Source organism: Telopea speciosissima, chromosome 4 (genome assembly GCF_018873765.1).
Source record: "Telopea speciosissima isolate NSW1024214 ecotype Mountain lineage chromosome 4, Tspe_v1, whole genome shotgun sequence".
Taxonomy (NCBI): Eukaryota; Viridiplantae; Streptophyta; class Magnoliopsida; order Proteales; family Proteaceae; genus Telopea; species Telopea speciosissima.
The window spans coordinates 58506706-58531661 of NC_057919.1; the positions used below are offsets into that span (position 1 = coordinate 58506706).

The 24956-nt window shown below is 37.2% G+C and overlaps 1 protein-coding gene across 3 annotated transcripts; it reads left to right on the plus strand.

The window, feature by feature from the left end:
- The first annotated feature begins 3737 nt into the window (after positions 1-3737).
- On the plus strand, positions 3738-15904 carry LOC122658254 (zinc finger CCCH domain-containing protein ZFN-like). Of its 3 annotated transcripts, none has more exons than XM_043853173.1 (7): positions 3738-3988; positions 5941-6098; positions 6879-6941; positions 7686-7805; positions 8067-8363; positions 14853-15173; positions 15334-15904. In XM_043853173.1, exons 1-7 carry the CDS (start codon positions 3910-3912, stop codon positions 15658-15660), a joined length of 1365 nt encoding a protein of 454 aa, XP_043709108.1. In that variant the 5' UTR covers positions 3738-3909; the 3' UTR covers positions 15661-15904. The 3 variants fall into 3 exon arrangements, with proteins under 3 accessions (XP_043709108.1, XP_043709107.1, XP_043709106.1); XM_043853172.1 differs by having other exon boundaries at positions 3739-3988; positions 5941-6102; positions 6883-6941; positions 14847-15173; XM_043853171.1 differs by having other exon boundaries at positions 3739-3988; positions 14847-15173.
- Positions 15905-24956: the final 9052 nt, after the last annotated feature.

Below are 24956 nucleotides of genomic sequence, written 5' to 3' on the forward strand. Positions count from 1 at the left end.
TACAAACAATTTTCTTAACCCTATAAAGTACTCTTTATTTCTTAAAATAAATCTTATGTGACATTAGTACTTCACGACCTATCATGTGGGTAGGGTTACTTGGTGGGTCCATGTGATATATAGGCCACAACATGTATATAAATTTTTATTGAAATGGACAAAGTTAGTCATTTAAGTCACGGTGAATGTGAATCCATTTATCACGGGGCTTCAAGTACATACAAGAGGATATCAGAGGATATTTTGGGGAATATACTAAACCCCTATAAGGGTTTTTGAACCATAGGATGATGTGGTGAAGGAAAACTCTCTCCTATGTAAATTGACATCTTTGTAATTTGAGCCACTTTCTTAATTCAGTTTGGGTTGAAATTTTACTGATGATTCTAGTGTGGGGTCTATGTTATATGGTTGTGAAGAATAAAATGCCACTAGTTATTAGTGATGTTTAGTTTTCCCTCCTTAAATAGGTGGTAAGTGTTAGGAGAGCACCAAGCCAGTAGTGAAATTATTGCATAACTGACAGAGAAGAGGTTACGTCCTTTTTAGTTAAGACCTCTATTGCCATTTTGACCTCTAAGCCTTCCAATGTAGAATAGACCTTCATATCACTAAAGGGTATGTTTGGAAGCCAAGAAAAGAAAAAAAAAATCAAAAAATTTTGAATTTAAGGAGAGAGATAGACACATAAATTAATCATTGTGTCATCGTGTTTTTTTAACTTATTATCTTCTTTTCTTGACTTCCAAACATAGCCTAAATCAATTTTATTCATTTTAATAAATTATTTGGTTGAGTGACCATTATGAAGTAAAAATAAAAAATAGAAAACTAATTTGATTGCTCAAAATATTAGTAATTATTAATTACTTGTTTATAGGTATTTGATTATTAGATGGCCTAATTAATGTATTAGTGTTGGGTAAGTTTTTGCATAATCTTTAACAAATATTTTTTTTCTTGCTTAATTTTCTTTCCCCAGTGGCTATCTTCTTTTCATGCCCTTTCCTACACCATGGAGTAACAAGAGCCTCATGTAATGGGTATGTCCCTTTTAGTAGTTATCTTCTTTTCATATTGCAAGTTGCAACTATTGTCTCTTTCACCCCAAAAAAAACAAACAAACAATATTATCTCTTGTGACAAGCCAATGGCATTTGTTCCAATTTTAACTCTCAAATGTTTAAATTGTAATATATTGCAAATGAACCCTTATATCAATGATCAATCTACTTCATTTTTTTTAAAGATTTTTGACAAATTTTAAGAGGTCATTATGTCAAATAAAAATTGGTGGCATGACTTGTGGTTTTTTCTCCTGTTTTTAAAAGGCTTTTCAATTGATGTTGTGTGTGTGTGCATGCATGCATGTGTGTATGTTTATTTTTCTATAGGTTTAAGTAAGACAAGAAAAGAATCAACATGAATGAATCGTGATTACAGCTAAATGTCTATGTTCATTTATTTAAATAGTCAATTAACCTCTTTTCATCTAAAAAAATAAATAAATAAACTCTTTTCCAAAAAACATAAAAAATCAATTAGCCATCAAATAGGGTCTCAAGAAGATCAAAAAGATAATAATGTAGATTAGATAATTAAAATAATATGGGCAAGAGATTAGGGATGTAAACGGATGGGATTCGGCTCGGATAGTGCTATATCTGCATCCGCATCCGCATCCGCATCCAATTAGCTTTCGGACAAATTGGATAGTACTAAACGGATATGGACATGGATACGGATTGGATATTTTATCCGTTTACATGTAAATATAGTTTTTCGGATAGCTATAGCCTATTTGTATTCGCATCCATTTACCTTTTTGATGGATTCAGATAATGCTACATGGATACAGACACGGATACAAAAACGGATTTCTGCTATTCATTTATGCCCCTACAAGAGATCTCTATTTAGTCGCATGGTCTTTACACAAGCGTCTAGACCAATGGGTGAGCATGCCTGGGTATCTACCTAGGAGGCAGAGACGTCATCTCAAGGTGCCCTATGAGAGGACATAAGAAACAACACCAAGTAGAGATCATTTTCCCAAATGGTATATTGGTATTATTTTTCAGGGAAAGAGATCATTGCTTGGACCTTTAGAGCTTGCACATGCATGCAAGGATCGTCTTGGCCAGAATTTTCACCTTTTCATAGGGGGAATATGATATTTTCACACATTTTTATATCTAGGCGTAAGAATTATACATGCCACACAACCAAGTAGCTTTCTTTTCCCTCCATTTTTATTGTCACTTATAAATTTTAAAATGAAACGCATTTTTATATAAGTCATATCTTTTAAAGATGGATGCATGACAAACTATTTGGGACCACAGAATTCTACAAGCATTGTAGCTCACAAAGTTGGATGCTCTCTTTTTTCTAAAAAGATTATGGGTGGGGATTCGGTGATCGATGGGCCCTAGTAGTGATAAATAAGAGGATCCCACTTCAACTATTATTATTATTATTGAATAATAATAATAATATAATAAAAGTAATAATCTTGTGTCTACATTATATAATTAGGTGATTTTTCTTCATAATCATCGCCGCAACTTTGCCATTGTCAACTTTATATTATTCAAGTTTGTACTTAATATTGTAATAAGATGCCCTAAAAAATCAGCTTCTAGCACGAGGACAGATATTCGGGTTAGCGGTACTTAGTCCACTTTTTTGGTTTAGTAAATCCCCCCGTGCAAAGGGAAGTTCAAAGTTCAAAAAAGAACATTCATTGGGATGAGTTGAATTTAACAAAATTAGTATCCAATTTCAATGGACAATGGAGGTGAAGAATATAAAGACGCCACTAGATTCCATCACATTTAATTGGTGTTTCGGAATTTTTTTTGTCGAAAGAGAATCTATTGAGAAACATTGATTACGCTCCTACCATCTGAAATAAAGGGATAAAGAACGCTACCCAGTAACGTTCTCTATGCCCTATCACATGGGACAATGCCCTTTCCATATTCCCATGGACTTTGCACTGACACGAACCATACAACATGATAATACGGTTCTTTCTTTAAAAATTTGTGCAAAAATTTAAACCTCATTCGATGACCATTTTTCCCTCTTTTGTTTATTGTTTTTTCTATCAAGTGGACTTAGATTTAACAGTTTTTTTCTATCATACGACGTGGCGAAAAAGATGAGTCCAGTTTTCTAATGGTTTAGCAGATGACATCTTAGCTGATGCCTTAATTATTTAATCCCAACTAAAAAGAACAAAGAAAAAACGAACCAAAAGATGGGGAGAGCACGAGGAATCTGGCTGATTTAACATATCATAAACATCCACGTGTTTTCTTTTAGTCCGTTCTTTATTTTCCAAAAAAGACCCTTAAAAATTAAAAAATTTCTGGGTCTCACACACCCACACTCTTCAGTCCTCCTCCAACCGTCAGCACGCTGACGATAGTACACACACACTCTCTCTCTCTCTTAGAGCGTGACCTTCCGGCGCGTGTAAAACCCAGCCCCGGTTCAAACGGACCCTTCTCTCCCGCGAACGGAATCCTCGTGTTGCCGCGAAAATAAAATAGTATTAAATAGACCCATAAAAAAAAATTAATATTTAAACAAAAGGGCAATAATATAATATAATATAATAGAGATACCACCCTCAGAACCCAAATAGCAGTTTCCCTGTTTCCGGTTTCCGGTTTCGCCTCCCTTCGCGGGTTAAAAAAAAGAAGAAAAAAAAGGCAACTTAAATGACTGGTTGTCTGGTGGATGTCCTGGTTTTTATTCCTCTCCTCGTTTGTGGAGAGGAGAGATCGGTTGTCCTCTCTCTCTCGCTCTAGCTTGATCGACGCCGACACTAGGAATTAGGCAGAGGAAGGGAATTCCGGTGGGGAATTCCTGTTTTGGTTTGGTGATGGTTGTGGTTCGATGGCTTACGATGCTGGAGTTCAGATACCAAGAGGGGTTGGTACGGAGGAATCCATGATTTCGCCGTCGTTAGATGAAGGTGAAAGAGTTTGTTCTGGGGTTTGTGGGTTTTGTCTAATTTTTGTCAATTTCTTTCCTGTGTCTGCTAGTTGTTGTTAGGGTTTGGCTTGCATTGATGGGGAAGATTGGAAGGTTTTGTTTTGTGGGATTTTGATCGAGGAATGAGCTTCATTTTGTGCCGTGATTGATGGGTTTCCTTGTTTTTTTAGTTTTTGACATTATTTTTTGGGTTTATTAATTATGAAATTATTGGAAATTTTCTTGCTTTTTATTCGCGGGATTTTGATCAAGGAATGAGCTTCAGTCGGTGCCGTGAGTGAGGTGCTCCCTGTTTTTAATTTTTTAAAATTATTTTTTTATTTGGGGGAGGTTACATATGAAATTATTGGAGAATTTCTTGTTTTCCTCTGACAATAATGGAGGTGAATTTTGTAGTTTTTTTTTGGGTTTCCAGTTGGAAATTGGAGATCATGGTTGAACTGAATTTGTTCACTTGTATATTACATCGGGTTTGTTGTCACTTTACGTGATCGTTCCGCAAATATACTGCAATTCGTATTCTGAGAATTTCTAGACAAAACATTATCCATCTATCGAGTTGCTTTTTGTGTTTTACTTTGTCTGCTTTGACGTTGTTGATGAGATAATATCTTAAAAAATCATTTTAAAGAGTGATTCTTGTTTCCCTGTTTAAAAACTTTTTGATGAATTGGAGTTCTTTCCTCTGTGCGCATACAGTTCGCTTTGTTCTATACTATTTCTCTTTCCTTTTATATTTATTGTCTTAGAGAAAGTTCTAAATTTTAATAAATGTCTCCAAATAGGAACTGAGGTAAAGGGTTGTTTCAGTTCTGTATGCATTAATTGGGCATCCGTTTCCTAGAATGTTCTTAAGAGGGTGGGCCTTGGTGCAACGGTAAGGTTGCTCCATTGTGACCAAGTGGTCACGGGTTCGAGTCTGGAAACAGCCTCTCTGCGAAAGTAAGGGTAGGGCTGTGTACATTATGACCCTCCCCAACCCTGTAGTGGTGGGAGCCTCGTGCATTGGGTATGTCCTTTTTTTGTTCTTCCAGGAATGTTCTTCCCCTTAACTTCTTTGCTCATTTATGTTTTGTTTTTGGTCCCACAATAATTTCACTTTCCTTTTTGTTGAAACATTTATTAATGGGTACTAGTTATCCGAAGAAACGGATTTAGCACGTAGGTGGTGCACACTCTATGTGACCAGTGGGATTTGGAATTTATTTTGGTTGGGTTTCTAAAGTTCAGTGTATACTGCATAATTAGTGACATCTTAGACATCTTATCAATACGGAATGTATTTGTCTTTCTGCTCTCTTGTTGAACTAATATCCTCTGATAGAATATGCTTGATTGTCAGCCATGCTGAGAAGTTATGTTTGCTAAGGATAACTTTGGGGTGTCAATTAGGATGGTTTTGGTTAATTGGGAAGCCTAATCAGTTCCACCTTTTTCGGGCCGGGACAAAAAAACCTTCCCAATTAACTGATCGGTTCCACATCTTGGAACCAGTATCAATTACCACTGGGATAGTCTGGTTCCGGTTCTTAATCAGTTTGAAGACCAAAACATCAGTCAGTTAAACCCAAAGAGAGTATTTTTTTTTAGCCCAGATTGATGCCCCTCAGATAAATGCTATCTGTATTTTGATTATGTTGGTGCCTGCTAGAGTTGAGTCTATCTCTTAATTGATTAATGCTCTTTTACTATAGTTTCTAGCCAACTTACAGACCCAAATGGGAAACTGAAACAGAAGTAATGGAAAATGAGAAGCATGTTGCTAACTTTCAGACTATAGCAGCCGGTGAAATCTCTTGATGTTGTTTCCCCTTGCATGTTTGGTCTTTTGCCTCTACACAAGTGAAAATGTTGTGCTGAATGTGACTTGCATAATTGCTTAATTTTCTTTCTGATTATTATTTTTTAAACTCGGTTTTTTGGCCTTCACAGATGCAATGTGGCAAATGAATTTAAGACAGAATGAAACTATGGAATCTGGTCAGTTTCCTGAGCGTCCGGGGGAGCCAGACTGTGCTTATTACCTCAGAACCGGCCTATGTAGATTTGGAATGACATGTCGATTTAATCATCCTCCTAATAGGAAGCTGGTAAACACTGCAGCCTGTTTCACCCATCTCATGCCTTGTGGTTTTAACCCAATCAATTGGAAGTTAACATGCCAGTAAGATTATGTTGTACTTTTACAGCTAGTGTCATTTCTGATCACAGAGCATTTACATAAAAGGTTGGTGTTTGAAGATATATTGCACAATTAAGCAAATCATAAGCCCTGTGAAACTAATATGTTAGTATTGACATTATTTATAAGTTGACTTTTGTTCCTTGACACCTTCTCCCCCCTTCAAATTTTTATCGTATGTGGTTCCCTGACCGGTGCGGTTCCCTAGTGCCTCTCATAGGAGGAGGGTGGACCCCACTCAGGCAGAGTGTTCGGTCAGGTGCTCCGGGTGGGTCCCACCCCCTCTTGTGAGAGGCACTAGGGAACTGCACCGGTCAGGGAACCGTAGACGATAAGGATTCTCCCCCTTCCCCCTCCCCCCCCCCCCCCTCCTCCTATTTGGTCTTTTAGAATTTAATTCAAAACTAGAAAGCCATTCAGTTTGTCAGTTGTTCTTTAGTTTCTCCGGTGGTTGGTATACTCTTCTTTGGATAGCATCGAAGATAATTGACGAAATTATGGAGACCACCGACTGCATGGCCCCTGCACAATGAAAAATGTGGAGCAAACATAGCAATCATGTTGCACCCATTTATTTTTAAAACAGTTATATGTTTGTGCAATTTTGTACATATCATATAGAATATTTAATTAGCTTATAGAGTTATATTAAAATTTATGAGTTTGGTTTTGTCCTATTAAATTTCAGGCTGTTGCAACTGCAAGGATTAAAGGAGGTTACCCCGAAAGAATAGGGCAACTTGAATGCCAGGTAACCATCATTCGTGGGTATGGTAGTTTCTTATTGTTAGATATGTTGAATACTTGTCAAGATAAACTTGAGCCAAGTATTTTGAATGTTTAATTAAAGCCTTCAGGTTGTGAGGTTGGAGAATCTTTTCTAACCTTTTTATGAATTAAGCATCTGTTTTTTTATGTAAAAAATTGCAAATATTGTCAGTGCAACAATTTGTTAGTGATAGCTCAATACACTCTGTCAGTCATGTAAAGTTATCCATTTAGTGGGAATTATATCTTACAAAACTCTCTCTCTCTCTCATTATGGAAACTGACTTAGAAAATTTTGAGATGTGTCTTATTTTCTGTATAATAGTGGAGTGAAAGATTTAAAAAAAAATAAAATTTTCTATACCTCTATTTTTCATCAAAGAGATGAGGTCTATAAGGTGTAATATTAACCCTCTTTTTTCAGAAATTATTTTCAATATATTACATTAGCATATACACAGCAGAAATATGCTTTTATAAAATAACAAACAAGCTGATCCATATTCCTAGCTTTTGAAAATATGAAGGTTTGGCTACTAGGATCACTTTCTCAGCATCAAAGAAAGCATATATTCTTAAACACCAATTTAATATTAGATTTTCAAAATTTAGAATCACCATTAAACTTACACTTTGCATCATTTTGGTTGGGAGGTTCTTGGCTTGTGGCCATTGATAACTAGTCAATGGTTTGAAGAGTAACGTCTTACTTTGAAATGTGTACCAGTATTACTTGAAGACGGGAACGTGCAAATTTGGAGCCACATGCAAGTTTCATCATCCTAGAGACAAGGCTGGGATTTCTGGAAGAGTTCCATTAAATATGTTGGGTTATCCACTCCGCCCGGTCTGTTCTTACTGTTCATCTTCCATTTATAAATTACTGTGATGTTTACCTGGTTACATTCAGCTGTCGTCAGTTTCTTTGTAATTGTGGTCAATGTTCTCTTCTGTTGGGTCCTTTCATTTCTTTTCTTTTCTTTTTCATCCATGTTTAATTTTTTCTGGTAGGATGAGAACACATTTGCCGATCCCATTTAGTTGGGATAAGGCTGAGCTGAGTTAAGGATGAGAACACATTTCCTGAATTTCATTTTATTCCTTGCAGAATGAGAAGGAGTGTGCTTATTATTTAAGAACGGGACATTGTAAGTTTGGAAGCACTTGTAAATTCCACCATCCTCAACCTTCTAGCGCAATGGTTTCATTACGTGGTTCTCCGGGTTATCCTCCTGTACATTCCCCTACAACTCCTGGTCAGCAGTCTTATCCAGGAGGAATGACAAATTGGCCCCTGTCCAGGACCTCTTTTATTCCAAGCCCTCGGTGGCAAGGTCCTTCTAGTTATGCTCAATTGATTCTACCTCAGGGGGTCGTACCAGTTCCAAGCTGGAATGCTTATACTGTAAGTATTTCCTTATCTTTCTTATCTTTTGCCTCATGAAAATCGTGCATTGATCTCTATAGGTTACTGCTACTTTGCCTTATCTTTTGCCTTATGAAAATGCGTTGATCTCTTTAGAGCACTGAGATAGTAACATATTATCATTGATATTTTCTATCGTCTCTTTTACTTCCTCTGGATGTTGTCACTTATTGGTTCAATGATGGTGATATAAATTTGATGGGATTTTGAGAAGTGTTAATAGAAGAACAACTGGGATTCTGAAGATCTTAGGCCTTCTTGCTGGTCCTTTTCTATTCTAGTTTGCTCTTTTCTGTCATATGATTCCATGATTTCTCCTACCCCCCCCTCTTGCTATTAGGTATACCCCTGTTATTAAAGTGATGCTATATATTGATATGCAGTTGGAACCTAGGTGCTAAGTGGTGAAGCACTTGTCTGGGTAATTTATTACAGAAGACTCTTACTTTGCAAGTATCTAAGAAAATTCCTTGAGAGAAGAAAAAAGGTCATCACAAAAAGGATTTGGACTTTGACCCTTGAGTTCTTTCCTTTCTCATTCTATCTGCTTCTAATTATCTCATCTTTTCTGATATTATTTGCCTGCGTAAGTAGCTCCTAACCTTCTATCACGTGGATCCTTTGATTAGATTGGCAACGTTACTACAAGGATCTGCAGTAGTTGGATGGAAGGATAGTGAATCAACTTGGACAAATTAGGAATTACAGACTTGCTGATGCAGGTTCATCATAGATATTGGCTTATTTCTTTAGAAATAGGCCTAGGGTTGATTTATATACATGTTGGGCCTTTGTTCCCAAGGGTTTTCTATGTATTAGGCCACTTTAATGAGCCTAAATTAGGGGTACATAGGTTGCATACGGGATTAGCCCAATACTTAGTTTTATTTTGTGTTTTTAATTGAACCGGTTTAAATTGGTTGCATCCAATTGGTTCAATTGGTCTAATTTAAATGAAGTGATCCTATTGGCTAAGAGGTTCTTATATCCTATTGGCTAGTAGGGAATCTTTTTTATTTTAAGTAGTTTAAGTTGTTTTTAAGTGCTTAGTCTATTTCAGTTTCCTAGTCAATTTAAGTTAGTTAATAGGTTAAAGATTGGGTTAGGCCATTCCTTTTTAGTGTCTAAGTCTAATTTTGAGTCTTTTATATAAGGTTCTAAAGGGGCCATGTATGGAATACGAATTTGATTAATAAAAATTAGCTTTATGCTTGCTGCCATTGCTGCTGCTCTTTGTGAGTGTATATCCTTGTGGATCTCAAGGTGGTAAAGGGTAGGTGGACTCCTACGACTCCTTGCATTGTGAAGATCGGGAGGCTCTTTCAAATCATCAAGCTACTGCCATTGTCCTGCAATACAGTGAGTTTGAACTAATTTTCTTATTTTAAACCTTCTTCTATAATCCTTCATCTTCCCTTAGACCTAATCCACAGTCCCCTCCATCCATCAAACCCTAATTCTCCATTAAACCTGCACTCCTACCTCCACTAGGACTCCCCCATAACTCCAGTTTTAGCCATCACTTTCGAACCCTACTTCCAGCTTATATTTCCCACACCAATCCCCACATTCAACCTTAACCCTAGCCCTTAGTCTCCACGTTATCCCCTCCATTCCTTCACTCCATTAAAACCCAAAACCTGCAACACAATTCTGTCCAGAACTGCAGAATTTTAAAACCTTCCCAAATCCTATTATTTTTATACCATATTGATCCCCTAGACCTGCCCATTAATACCCTATAAACCCCTTTCCCAATATCCAACCTTAACCCTAGGAATTGACTTAAATCCTAGGGCTGTCCATTTGAACCAGCAGCCCCTTTTGTTATTTGATCCTGTTGTTTGGCTCCTAGTAGGTTTCCTACCTATCTAGGACTACATTAATTGGTATCAAAGCCATGGCGGAGGGAAGCTCCAACCAAGCCTTGAAAGACCCACCTCCCTTCGTTTTCAAGACCCAAGTTCGTCTACCCAATGGGAGCATAGCCATCTTAGTTGTTGATGAGAGGAGACGTAATAATATTATTTCACAATCGGTGGTGGATATGTTGTCCCAATTAGGAGAAATTTGCATCAAGCCTACAGGTAAAGTCTGTGTTGAATTTGGGTGTTTTTCATACCATGATGGTGCTTGGTGTAAGCCGGTACCATCTCCAAGGTGCTTTATTGTAGTAGGTTGCAATTGGTTGGACGAGCGACAAGGTTAGATTGAACCTGAAAACAACTCGTGTGTCCTACCTGATTGACAGCATCTATACCATTTGTTTACTCTAAAAGGGTTACAACCAAAGATGACTACATCGACTGTACAACCACAAGGACTGCCGAACGTGTCCACTCAAACACAAGTGGCATCAATTGTGTATGAAGCTTCACCAATGGCGGATGTACCAATAGAAGATTCTACTAACGCAGTTTGTGTTGAAGAGATTCAAGAACCTATAGCTAAAGAAATTCAAGTATACCAAGCTGCACCAGTAGTTGAGATCATGGTTGAGAAGCTCGACCATCAAATTAATGTGGAGGTCTAAAACACAATTGTAGAAGATTCTACTGAAGAGGTATACATTGAAGAGAACAAAGTAGACAAAGCTGAAACAGTAGAAGATGAAAAGTTGATTGAGTGCATTCCAAAGGAAAACAATGACCTTCAAGATGCTGCTCTTGAAGAGGTGGAGCTTGTGTCTCATGCATTAGATGAGAAGGTTGCTAACACTGAAGGCTCTATGGACGAAATATTGACAGTTGTTGCTGATCCAAAGAAAGAACACATAGAGTTTGTTATGCCACCATGGTTCTTCGAAGAGAAAGCTCCACGCATTGAAGACTTTATCCCTAATGTTCCTGCCTCATCGGAATTTTGTTTGGGGATGGTCAAAGCTGCTAATCACATGTTGATTCTCCCTCATCACTGCAAAATTCGAGGACGAATTTTTCAAGTTGGGGAGAGTTGATGCAGGTTCATCATAGATATTGGCCTATTTCTAAAGAAATAGGCCTAGGGTTGGTTTATATACATGTTGGGCCTTTGTTCCCAAGGGTTTTCTATGTATTAGGCCACTTTAATGAGCCTAAACTAGGGGTACATAGGTTGCATACGGGATTAGCCCAATACTTAGTTTTATTTTGTGTTTTTAATTGAACCGGTTTAAATTGATTGCATCCAATTGGTTCAATTGGTCTAATTTAAGTGAAGTGATCCTATCAGTTAAGAAGTTCTTATATCCTATTGGCTAGTTGGGAATCTTCTTTATTTTAAGTAGTTTAAGTTGTTTTTAAGTGCTTAGTCTATTTCAGTTTCCTAGTCAGTTTAAGTTAGCTAATAGGTTAAGGATTGGGTTAGGCCATTCCTTTTTAGTGTCTAAGTCTAATTTTGAGTCTTTTATATAATGTTCTAAAGGGGCCATGTATGGAATACGAATTTGATTAATAAAAATTAGCTTTATGCTTGCTGCCTTTGCTGCTACTCTTTGTGAGTGTATATCCTTGTGGATCTCAAGGTGGTAAAGGGTAGGTGGACTCCTGCGACTCCTTGCATTGTGAAGATCGGGAGGCTCTTTCAAATCATCAAGCTGCTGCCATTGTCCTGCAATATAGTGAATTTGAACCAGTTTTCTTATTTTAAGCCTTCTTCTATAATCCTTCATCTTCCCTAATCCATAGTCCCCTCCATCCATCAAACCCTAATTCTCCATTAAACCTGCACTCCTACCTCCACTAGGACTCCCCCATAACTCCAGTTTTAGCCATCACTTTCGAACCCTACTTCCAGCTTATATTCCCCACACCAATCCCCACATTCGACCTTAACCCTAGCCCTTAGTCTCCACGTTATCCCCTCCATTCCTTCACTCCATTAAAACCCAAAACCTGCAACACAATTCTGTCCTTTACTGCAAAATTTTGAAACCTTCCCAAATCCTATTATTTTTATACCATATTGACCCCTAGACTTGCCCATTAATACGCTATAAACCCCTTTCCCAATATCCAACCCTAACCCTAGGAATTGACCTAAATCCTAGGGCTGTCCATTTGAACCAGCAGCCCCTTTTGTTATTTGATTCTGTTGTTTGGCTCCTAGTAGGTCTCCTACCTATCTAGGACTACATTACTTGTAGTGCTTAAGAAGCTGCATATCAGTTCATTTTAGGAAGAGTGATGCAAGACAGGTTAGGTGTCCTACTGTGTATGGGTAAGAGTGGGTTGTTGATGAGTGGAAACTAAGTGTTGTGAGGTTTGGGTTTTTTAAGTTTTTCCTTTGAAATAGAGAGAATAATCAATAACCTAAAATAAATGAAACTTGCATAAAATAAAATAAAAAAATCTTTTGTAGCACGACCTGATTAAAAGAGAGCTAAAAAAACTTCTGTTGAATCGAGAAATATATTAATTAATCTAAAAAATCGGATCTAGAATGGAAAAAAACAAATTCTTGAATGGAAAACATTGGAAAGGAGTCCCAAGAAAGAAGGGTCCAGATCAAGGAATATTTTGGTAATTGAATTCTTTGATTACTTTCTGATACAAACCTGCAAAATGTATCCGTAAACGCATTATTGACTAATACTGCAACAGGCCCAGAAAATTTTGTTCTTTATAAGCCTTTGCAAATCATCTGTAGCAGCCAATTAGAACAAGGTTAAGAACTTCTGTTTGCTTTTGTCCTTTTTTTATTTTATGCTTTGGACTAGCTGCTTTGTTACTGAACAACATACAGTACTAGCCGATGCCCATATGTAAATCAACCCTCTTTAACATCTAATGACCTGAATTTGATCTCTCCTCTGGACTCTGCCAATCATGATTCCCATCCATCAGCAAGACAGTCCTAATTAGAGCCCCTGAAAATCACTCCTGTAGCTACTCTGTTGCTATACTGCAGAAACCACCTCAAGATTCATTTTATTCAATTTTCAGGTGGAAATACCCATTGATTAAGTGAAGCTTATGCAACTAAGTCAGGCTCTTGAAAGTTTTCAGCCACATCATTCTTTGAGTCCACGTATTTCCTTAAACTGCTCATGGAAACTGCCACTGTATCTTCTTTTTTTTTTTTTTGGGGGGGGGGGTAGGTAGCACTAATTTATCTTATCAATGGTCAGTTCATGAGTCTACAGATCCTTCTGTTTCTGATTTTAATCCCCTATACCTCGAGTCAGTTGGGACAGTTAGTCAGCTGAATTGACTCCTTATCTTTCAGTCTGCTGCCAGTTTGTGATGCAGCTCATAATTGTGTCACAAATGAAGATTCAAATAACAAATCACATGGTGCCAGTAAGATTCAATAGAAGCTTGCATAATCCATAGTTGGGAGTGGGAAGAAAGGTAATCCTTTTCATAGGTAAGAATGCTGGATGGTCAGGAGGCTGGTACCAGCATTGGAGGTTCCAATTTTTGTTGTGGACATAATTTTCGCCTGGTTTGCTAGAGTTGGTAAAAAAAAAAGTGCAGTTTATTCTTGAATCTTCTGAAGACTTTGCACACATGCTCGCCATCTCTCACTATTTCTATTATGTGGATTCCCTTTAATTCAGCAAATAGCTACCTAACAAACACATTTTCAGTTTAGTCCCTGTCGATTTATCTTCAGCTGACTGTCAGAGGTTATACCATTTATTCTAGAAACATGAGCCCAAATATATAAAAAGCTGCCAAAGTTGCAGGCATGGGTCCTCTAAAAATAAATTTGCTAGTAACTTTTTTTAAACCAAAAAATGAAAAAGAAAACACAAGGATCTATTCAGAGTTTATATTGTCTTTTGGAAACTTGATCAAATAGAATCTCCATTCCCTATCAACTAATAGTACACTGTTTGTATCTTTATCATGAAGAAACCATGGAGAATCAGAGGTATAAATAAATGGAGATCTGGAAAAGTAGCATTTTTTAATCTAATAGTGTTAACCAAACTAATGAGTATAACTTGTTAAGCTGGAATCTTAAACTGAAGAAAAGGAACATACTTAGGTTTGATTACTTCCTTTTGAAATGGAAATCACTTAATGTCTTATGTGTTGGTGCTTATATAATCACGCAGAAAGTATCAAATTACAAAATCCAAGTTGGACAGGGAGCTGCCTTGTGGAGGCATTTAATCCAGCATTCATCAGAAATTATGACATCTCTTTTGGCAAAAATATGAAAAGGAAACCCTTTTGAATCTTTTTTATGATCTGAACAAATATGATTTTAAAACAAAAAAATTGTGGCATACCTGTACTTGAAGTTGCTCTGTTACCGAAAATCCTTTTAAATTTTCTGGGAAAACTATTAAAAGGTTCCTTACATATCCAACCAAGCATCAAGTGAATAACAGTTCTGGGCTCTACAAAAGAGAGTCAGGTTAATTACTTTATGTAAAATTGATCCATTGCTTTTGCATGTGAATATGAAGGGAGAGGCTGTGTATGTTGCTAGGAATTTTTTGTTGTTATGTTAAGATGGTCTTCCTTATAGGGCCAGCTTGGTTCAGTTTCATCCGCAGAGAGCCAGCAGCTAACAGCGGGAGCCAGTCAGTTTTATGGGAATTCTCGCCAAAATGACACGAGTGCAAGAGCACAAGGGACATTTCCTTCATACCGTTCTGGCTCTGTTGCCATGGGACTTTATGCAATGCAGGGGGAGAATGTGTTCCCTGAGAGACCTGACCAACCTGAATGCCAGTTCTACATGAAGACTGGGGATTGTAAGTTTGGTGCAGTCTGTAGGTTCCATCATCCCAGAGATAGGCTGATTCCAGTTCCAAACTGTATGTTGAGTCATTTGGGCCTTCCATTACGGCCGGTGAGTACCATTTTATTGTTTTGATAAATGACTGGTAATCAAGAATTAATTTGTTTCCGTTCCCAAGTGGATGCTGGCTATTTAATATGTCACGGATGCTACTTTATTCTGCCATATCCCACTTATTCATGTGGCTTTTATGTTTTTTTTTTTTTGACAGGGAGAACCCTTGTGCATCTTTTATTCTCGCTATGGTATCTGCAAATTTGGTTCAAATTGCAAGTTTGACCATCCTGTGGGAATCATACCATACAATATTTCTACATCATCCTCAGCTGATGTACCGGTTGTTCGCCGCTTGTTAGGATCGTCTTCAGGGAGTACTGGATTGTCTTTGTCTTCTGAAGGGCCTGCTGAACCAGTTTCTGGAAAGTCAAGGCGACTTTCGCTTTCAGAGACACGGAAAATGACTTCTGGAGACGAAAACATTGATGCAGAAGGATCACACAACGCCTCAAGCATTGGACCAGTTGCGTCCTATGCTTAATACTTTCGGATAGAGTCGTCTGTAAATTGATTACTCATTTCTGGAGATGTACAGAATTCATGTTAAGTCGAATCCGTGCATCTGAAGATGCATTTTTACTTGACAGCAACATTTGGAGAATTTCACATTGCTGCATCATGTAAATGTGCACATAATGCCATGTCTGGAAAAAGTAAAGGGAAAAAATGGAAAAGGAAATTGTGCACATAGCATCATTCCAAGAGCCAATATTTCTGTGTCTCAAGCATCATGTTTGTTTTTCTTTTTCCTTATTTTTTCCTGTCCTTTTTTCTCCTTATTTTGTTTCTCATAATTGTATATAAAACATTTTTCTCTTCTGGTACTGATGACCTTAAGATAACTGTCTTTCTTCATACTTTGTTGCAATTACCCTAAGTTGTGAACATTTGGTCATTTCTTGCATTTAGCTTTCTTGCGAAGGTTGATCTTGGTTTACCTGCAGTGTGGACGTATGTTTAATGGTTTGAATTCTTACTAGATATTTCTGGGAATGTTTCCTTCAGGTCCCACTGTTATGTTGCCCCACAAATCTTATGCTCTGTCTCTCTCTGGAACAGCTATTACATTGCAGAACTTTATGGTGGAATCTTAATCACATTACAGTAGGGATTAAGAATCTCACAAGAATCGTAGGGGTTAGGACAACCAGACTTGGGGAAAATTACGACTCTGATAATCTGTTAGAAAGAGAGTTGTGTTGCTGGTTTGTTGGCTCGAAACTTAAATGAGTACTGAATTAAGAAAAAAGAAAAAAAAAAAGAAAAAAAGAACTAGAGAGCAGATTACACACTAACAACGAATAATAATAACTTTACAGCTTCCTGGGTGTATAGAAGAATACTTAGAAGTTGGTCTTCTATAGGCAGCTTCCTTGGAGTTTTCAATAGAATAAACCTTAAGAGGAATAATGGTAATTCAAGCATAGGTTGTAGGTGTTAAATAGAAATAAGGGAAGAAGGATAGGTAGAAGAGAAAGGAAAAAGAATAGGTCATATGGCCAAGACCTTTCACCTATGGTCTTGGTCAGTCTCTCACTAGCCACAAGGTATCTCACCTCACATTGTCTCTCACAATTCAATAGTACTAAATCAATCAATCTTCATTCATAAAATTTGTGTGTTTTGAGCTCAATGGTTCTTACATCTTATATAGGTTAGCAAAACATATTACACCCACAAAACATGTGCCTGACTTCCACCTATCAGCCACGAAACATTGACTTAACTCTCACTAAACCTTTACCTAATTTTGACAATAAAGCCCCTCTTTTTTTTTTTTTTTTTTTTTTTTACCATAGAGCATCTCCTTTGACAATAGGGCCTTCTCTATTGGGCTTAGGCTTGGGCCTATTTTGATTCATGAAAACCAACAAATATAGGTCTATGTTGTTTAGGCATATTTTAGTTGGAACCTTTGATCCACATCAATTTTCCTTGGCTTGATTTCATTTATCTCTGACGAATGCATAAGTGCCATATATTATTCATGCAAGTCAGTCAGGGTTTAAGCGCTTGAAGTCATCTTCATGGATCCAAGTACAGTCTGTATGTGGTTGAACCTTCCACTTGATAAGGAAAGCCTGAAAAGCACCCCCTCTCCATGTCATGGTATACTTGTCTACTGCATCTTTAATCTCATCTTCAATTGTAGTAGGAAGTTGAGGCATCCTTAAAGCATGTTTAATATCTTCGTCATTAGAATAATAGTCCAAGTAGAGAGTAAGATCGGCTACATTGAAGACTTTGCTAATGGCCAAATCTGATAGAATGTCAAGCACATGTGCATTGAGGCCAATTTTCTTCAACACTTCGTAGGAGCCCATTTCTGGAGGATACAATTTTGGGTTGGCATGTGGAGTTCATTGACAATCTGCTTTATGGAAATGGTAAGCTTGTAACTCACCATCATGGTTTTTAATCTCGGATTGGATGTCGATATTATCCGGATCGGATCAGTATCGGCCATGACCAATCCCGAGATTAGAGCAATCCTTTCCATGTGATTTGGAGCGGCTATTGGATCGGAAAATACGTTGGCATCGGGTGATACGATCCGATCCAGTCATGTAGAAGTGAATCGACGATGCAATAAATACACTGCGATTAGGCTTGGGATCATGGTTTTAGTGCAAGGTATCAGAATGGGTATCGGCAACATGCAAATCGATACGATATCGGCCTAGATCGGCTGTATCGGACAAAACTACCCTGAATTTTCTTAAAAATGAGTTTTCTGACCATTTTACTCCTTGTCCGTACCGTGCTACCGATACGATGACTAGTAAAATTGGTACGTATCGCCCGTATACCAATACTTAGAATCACGCTTGGGCTCGGCTGTGGTTTCCTGCAGAAGAGATCTCGTACCTCGTCAGTCTAGTTAGACAATCTGTGTTACACACTCGTCAATCTCGTCAAACACAGTCGGTGGGACCGGTCAAACTTATGTCCCTCCCATTGAATGAGAATCCCACCTAGTAAACCTCTTCTACTAGAATCTACTCTTTTTTATTTTTCGGTGAAGTTTACTAGAATCTACTCGCTACATGGCATCCATTGCTTTCTTCTCAAGGGACTAGTGAAGAAACTGAAGAAAGCGACACACTTTAATGCCTACAGATATATTTTTCACTTAAAAAAAATTTGTCAAAAACTATTTTGCTTTATTATATATGTTTAATCTTTTACCAAAAAAAAAAATTATATATGTTTAATATTTTTGGGATTTTTTCATTTCTTGTTATATTTTTTCAATTTTTTAAAGGTTTTAAATTTTTTATATTATTCTGGCCGATACTAACCTTTCGATCCGAACTGGATGATATCGGCCGATCCATAAATTTTTTTTTTGGGGTCTTTTGACTGATCCAGACTGATTTGTACCGATCTGATATTGATCCGGAAAGGTATTGCCCCAAGATCGATCCAAAGTCTGATCCCTGGATTTTGAACCTAGCTCACCATATTATATGCTTAACATATCTTTTGAATTACTAAAATGACTTTATTCCTCAAAAATTGTTTTGAATTTGGTGAAATGAGTGTGAATGCTTGTATGTGTATTTGGAGGAAAATTAATAAATGACTCACAAAAACAAACTACAACGGTTTAGGGGTTTTCTTTGCTCTCTTCTTTTTCTATATAACTCTATGCACCAAAGCAATTAGGAAAATGTAGAGACAATGTGGCAGGGGGTTGTCTGTTCCATGAAACTTGTCAGTCATAATCTGTTTTATTTCATTTGCTGAGTTGTGGAACTATTTGATGTCATTTCTACTCTTTCTCTATTTTTGCTTTTTTTGATTGTTTGTGTTTTTCTTGACATTAAAAGGACCATATGGGTGTGTGTGTTAATTGAGAATGTCATTATTTTTAACCCCAAGGGGTTTGGTCCATTGGTGATTTTATAGTGGGTAGAGTGTTTCATGAAGTATCCTACCTGGGTTTGAATCCCCTTGGTACCAACCTTGGGGCCACTCACCCTCTTTGGAGCGAAAACAACATATGGGGGCCCGAAGGGATTATATCCACTCCAAAGGATGTGGGGGGACACCCTCCGTTATCACAAAAAAAAAAAAAATGTCATTATTTTCATTCTACTCTTTCTTATCCCTGTATTTTGAGATAAAGAAAATGTTAAACCTCACATTGTGTTATATAAAATGTTTTACAAGGATGATGTTGAGGGCTTCCCAATTTAAATTTGCATTTAAATGGTGTGTGTGTGTTTGAGTGCTTTTTCTCATCTTGATTTTGGAAAGTGGGTTCAGAGAAGGATCTATTTTTTGGTTTATTGGCTTGCGTGTTTGTATTCTACTTTAACACTACACATACATTTTAATTTTTTTTTTGTGTTTTTTTTGTTTTTGTTTGGTAAAAAGTAGTTCTATTCAAATAAAGGACATGAATTACTTAAGTTTTGGATACAAAGTATCAAAAACCAAGGAATGGAATATAGCCATGATGTCTCACATGCCATCGACATGGCCTTCCAGACTAGGAGATTGGTAACGCCAATAGATTCCTTAGAAACAAAGTTGTAAACACAGTCAACAAGACAAAAGGATATATGACAAATATCACTGGGAGATGGAAAAACCACTAGTGGAATAGCAATGGTAGCCAAAGCTGTATGGGTATCCACTTTAATATCATAAATCCTCCTTGATCCCAACGATAAAAAAGGGCTAATTGTAACTTGAATAGGGCAAGCAATTGGGTTTGACCTTGAGATTCTCCAGTCTTCTTTTCCGACATCTACTCTGGTTTTGGCTCCACCATTGGATCTATGCCTTTCATCTTCAGTCCTCTCATGATAGAAAGAGTCGGCACAAACTCCATCGCTGTGATGAGAGTTATCCAAGGAAGATGTACCATTATCCGTTCGATGAGCTTCCGACACAAATTCATGGAACACTGGACCGAAACGATGGGGATGAAGGATGAATAATGGTATGGAGATGAGTGAAAGCGGAGTTGCAATGGGCATGCCTTAAAAAATATCTCGTACAACGATGAGAAAAGTCAAAATGGACACCAAGTGATGGACCCATTTAATGAGCACCAAATTCTGAAGCAGTTTGATGAGCACTAAATGGTGGTGTTGTAGATGTGGCCATGTTGGCCTCATCCAACGGAAACCTAAGCCTTATCCCATAATAGAAGGGATTAAGAAGAGATTTTTGGGGGTGGTTAGGGCGATTCCGCGTTAAGGAAAAGATACGTTGTACTTCCCATAACGGTTAAAAAGAACTCCTATATAACGTGACTTTAGGAGTCAGAATCATTATAAAAAAATAGAAATTCATTAGCGCAAGTGGAGCCCTAACCACCTGCAATCGTTTTCACTTTGATTTCCTCCACTATTCTCTATTATTCTTTGTATTGAATCTAGAACAGGTTGCTCTCATGAACGCATATTTTAATTGATCACGTACACGTCGTACTCCCGTTAATCCAAAATTGTTATCAGAGCTTTGCTTTGAGATCCATTGCTCGCTGTTCTCTGTTTTTCTTTTTCTGTCTTTGTGAAAAACAAAAACAATCATAGCCAACTCAAGTTGAAACGGAAAGAAAAACTCAAACTTAGAAGACGATACAACTCTACTTACAACTCATACATCTGTTTGTGGATTGAACCTTTATTTTTGATTTGGAGGTTTTGGTCACTGAGCTTCCTAGATTTATTTTTCTACCGCTTTTGTCCGTAATCTTGAGCATCAAACCACTTCCTCAAGAAATCGGTGAACTCAAGAATCCAAGCTTCAACTTCGAACTTCTTGTCGCGATCTACCGAAGCGACTGAATTTTTTTTGGGTTGATATCTTGGCTTCACCCACTCGAGCTCACATTGCCGGTGGGTACCAAACCAGAAGTCTGAAGCTGTTATCAATCTACTCACAATCAACTCTACCTACTTGCCGAGCCTGAAGTTTTCCTCTTTAATTTTTATTATCTTTCCTTTGACAGAGAGGTAAGTACGAACTACTTTTTCCTATCTTTAACTTGCTTGTATATTAAAGATAGATAAATATATTGGAAGTATATGTGGGGTTATATAATATAATAGAGAATTTATTTTATATAACTACATGTGAATGATATCAGTCAATATTTAATATTTTTTATATTGTGTCCTTACCAATTTAATGCTTGACATGTGCATATAAAGATTTTAATGCCTAGTCCCTCTTTACAATGTATGTGACAGAAATCTGTTTTGACTTAGAATATATAAAAAGATGTCATGAATTATATAGAATGCTTAGTTATGAATATCTTGATGCATGTCAAACCTTCATGCGACTTTTGATTTGTTATATTAGTATTTTTATATTGTATTTCTTACTGAGATTAGTTTGCTTTTGATAGTAGAATTTTTTTAGCATCGATTAATTTATATCATTTTGTTCTATGTGAATGTTCTACTATTTGAACCGAATCAATTGTTACTTAATTAGTATATTAAAACTGTTCTATTGACTTGTTTAAAGTCATACATAATAGGAACTCAACACGGAAAGAAGTGTTGAACTAGTATATAGGAACATACTTAGCATAGAAACTAAATCTAATTTTTTTTGATAGCATCTCATCGTAATGACTGAAAAACCCTTAACACAAGAAATTAACCATCTTGAGAAACTGAAAGGGTCAAATTATGATACATGGAACATGAAAATTAATTATATATTGATATGAGAAATTGAACCATGTTCTGAAATCGAAACCTGTGGTTAGGGATAATTCCACCATTATAAAGATTAGAGCTGCAAAAAAATGGGCTGAAGATGACAAGAGAGCTTGTCGTATGATCCTCTTGAAGATGGAGGATCATGTGATGAAGGTGTTCAACAACCACAAGTTGACCAAAGCAGTGTTGGATACTGTGAAGGCCAAATATGATGTAAAAACTGAAACTCACATTCAACTATTGACTCAAAGATACAATAGTTGTAGAATGGGTGAAGGTGAGGATATTATGAATCCCATCAACAAGATGCTCGTAATGGCTTAAGACTTAGATGATGCGGGATCGAATGTGTCAAATAATTACCAAGTGTCCAAGATCATCAACAGTTTTTCCCCTTCTTAGGTGATGGCGCAAACTGCACTAAGATTCGTAGAGAAAATCTCACTCTTGAGAAGCTTCCCAACAACTGCAGTACTTCCAAGAGTGCATGGTGACAAAATCTATAAGTGAACTGAATATAACCCAGCCTAGACCAACTGAGCCAGAACATGGACATGTGGAAGCACTGGCACATCAGCACCAGTTCCGCTCCAGTACTAACCAGCTTCGTCCTAACACCAATAAGAATAAGTTTAAGGGAAAAGAAAAATTCAAGTCAAGGAATTTTCAAAAGGTACAACCTGGAGCATGCTGCAACTGTGGAATATTTGGCCATTTTAGGGCTAACTGCCCTAATCCTAAGAAGAACAACAAAAGAAATCCTGCACCTGGATCCTCATCCAACACTCAACAGAAAGAGTTTATTGGCACGGTTGAGTGCAATTTGTCTGGGGAATAGTATGAGGGGTGGTGGATCGACTCAAGTGCAACTCGTCACATAGCAAGAACTACACGAGGCCAACAAGAGATGAAGCCTCTTGCACTTGGAGGCCACAAGATCTTTACAAGAAACAACTCGTATAACGAAGTGCGAGGTATTGCAGACGATGTGCTAGACCTTGGGAAGGCTAATTTTTATCTCAGAGATATAACTTATGCTCCTGACATGCGTCGAAACTTAATATTTGTATCTGCCATTGTTAAGAAAGGTCTTGATGTGCGTTTCACAGGATTTGAGGTCACCATTGGACGACACAATCGTATTTTTGCTTCAGGATATTTTATCCCTGAGCATGATTTATTTTTGCTTTCCACTGTAGACAATGCTCATAATGCAATTACCAACATTAATGGAAATGCATCTAGTTCTTTGATTTATATTGACGTTGCAAATGTGGATGATTCATACATTTGGCATATGAGATTAGGACACCCTGGAATTAAGAAAATAAAACAAATAATAAAATTGGGGTTAGTTCTTAGGTTAACAAAAATAGAATATGATGCATATGAATATTATTTATCTAGTAAGATGACTAGGAAACCCTTTGTAGTGGGAGTAAAAGCAAAGGAACTCCTCGGAGTGGTACACTCTTACATTTGTGGACCGCTCAATGTTGGTACCCATACTGGAAAGACTTACTTCATCACGTTTACTGATGATTTCTCTAAATATGGGTACATTTATTTACTAAGTAGGAAATCTGAGGCATTTGACTGCTTCAGACACTATAGAACTGAAGTACAAAATTAGTTGAGAATAAAAAATAAGGTTCTAAGAACCGATCGTGGTGGAGAGTATAACTCCACTGAGTTTGAAATGTTTTGTGAGGAACATGAAATTATTAAGCAAAAGACTCACACCACAACAGAATGGTGTGGCTGAAAGACGGAATAGAACACTGCTTAATATAGTACATTGTATGTTATCACATTCTTCTCTCTCCAAGAAATTTTGGGGAGAGGTCATACTCAACAAATTATATTCTAAACATAATTCTTACTAAGTTTGTTGAGTCTACACCCTATGAACTATAGACAGGTAGGAAACCAAACTTAGAAAATCTAAGGAAGTGGGGATCAGTAGTCCATGTACTTATACCTGAGCCATATAGAAACAAGTTGGATTTTAGAACGATAAGATGCAAGTTCATAGGATATCCAGAAGGATCAAAAGGGTATAGGTTTTATCACCCGAAAAACATGGTCATTGAGAGTCGTGATGCAAAATTTCTAGAGAAACTAGAAGAGAAACCGCAACAAGAGAATACAGAATCCTTGCATGTTATTGATGATGACTATGGTATTGACTCTCAAGAGGAACCCAAAATTTTTGATCAAGGAATCTATGTTCCTAAAAATCAAGTTGATCTTCAAGGACAAGATCCGAAACCTAGGGTAAGTGGGAGTAAAAGAACAAGGGCGCCCCCAACTTACTTAGATGACTACTACCTTTATTTATATAAACCATCTTGTCATACAGTTGACACGAATGTGAAAGAAGTAGCCGATCCTATAACCTATAGCGAAACAATTAAATTGCGAGAATCAGGTGAGTGGTTAAATGCCATGAGGGAGAAAATTGATTTCATCACAAAGAATCAAGTATGGAAACTTTGTAACCTACCAAAGGATGGAAATGCCATAGGTTGCAAATGAGTGTTTAAGAAAAAATTCAAAGTATATAGGTCTGTTAATAAATTCAAGGCCCGTTTAGTCGCAAAAGGTTACACCCAAAAGGGAGGAATAGACTACCAGGAAACTTACTCATCGATAGCAAAATTTATCTCTATTAAACTGATATTGGCACTGCTTGCACATTTGGACTTAGAATTGTTTCAAATGGACGTGAAAATCGTCTTTTTAAATGGTGAGTTAGAAGAGACCATGTATATACGACAACCTGAAGGTTTTCAGGTAATTGGACAGGAATATAAAGTATGTAGACTTAAAAAGTCTTTGTACGGTTTGAAACAGTCCTCACGTCAGTGGTACATCGTATTCCATAAAACGATCCTTAAGTTAGGATTCGTGACAAATAAGTTGGACAACTGTGTGTATATTTTGAAGAGTGGGAGTAGTTTCACTATACTCTCGTTGTATGTTGACGACTTACTATTGGCTGGAAATGACTTGGATATGTTGAACAAAATCAAGTTTGAACTCAAAATAGATTTGAAATGAAGGATATGGGGGAATCATC

Excerpts from the sequence above, each read along its gene's own strand:
- LOC122658254 (XM_043853172.1), top strand. The coding sequence starts at position 3,910 with ATGGCTTACGATGCTGGAGTTCAGATACCAAGAGGGGTTGGTACGGAG. Across the intron at positions 8,364-14,846 it reads CAAGCTGGAATGCTTATACT|GGCCAGCTTGGTTCAGTTTC; the intron begins GTAAGTATTTCC and ends TCTTCCTTATAG. Across the intron at positions 15,174-15,333 it reads TGGGCCTTCCATTACGGCCG|GGAGAACCCTTGTGCATCTT; the intron begins GTGAGTACCATT and ends TTTTTTTGACAG.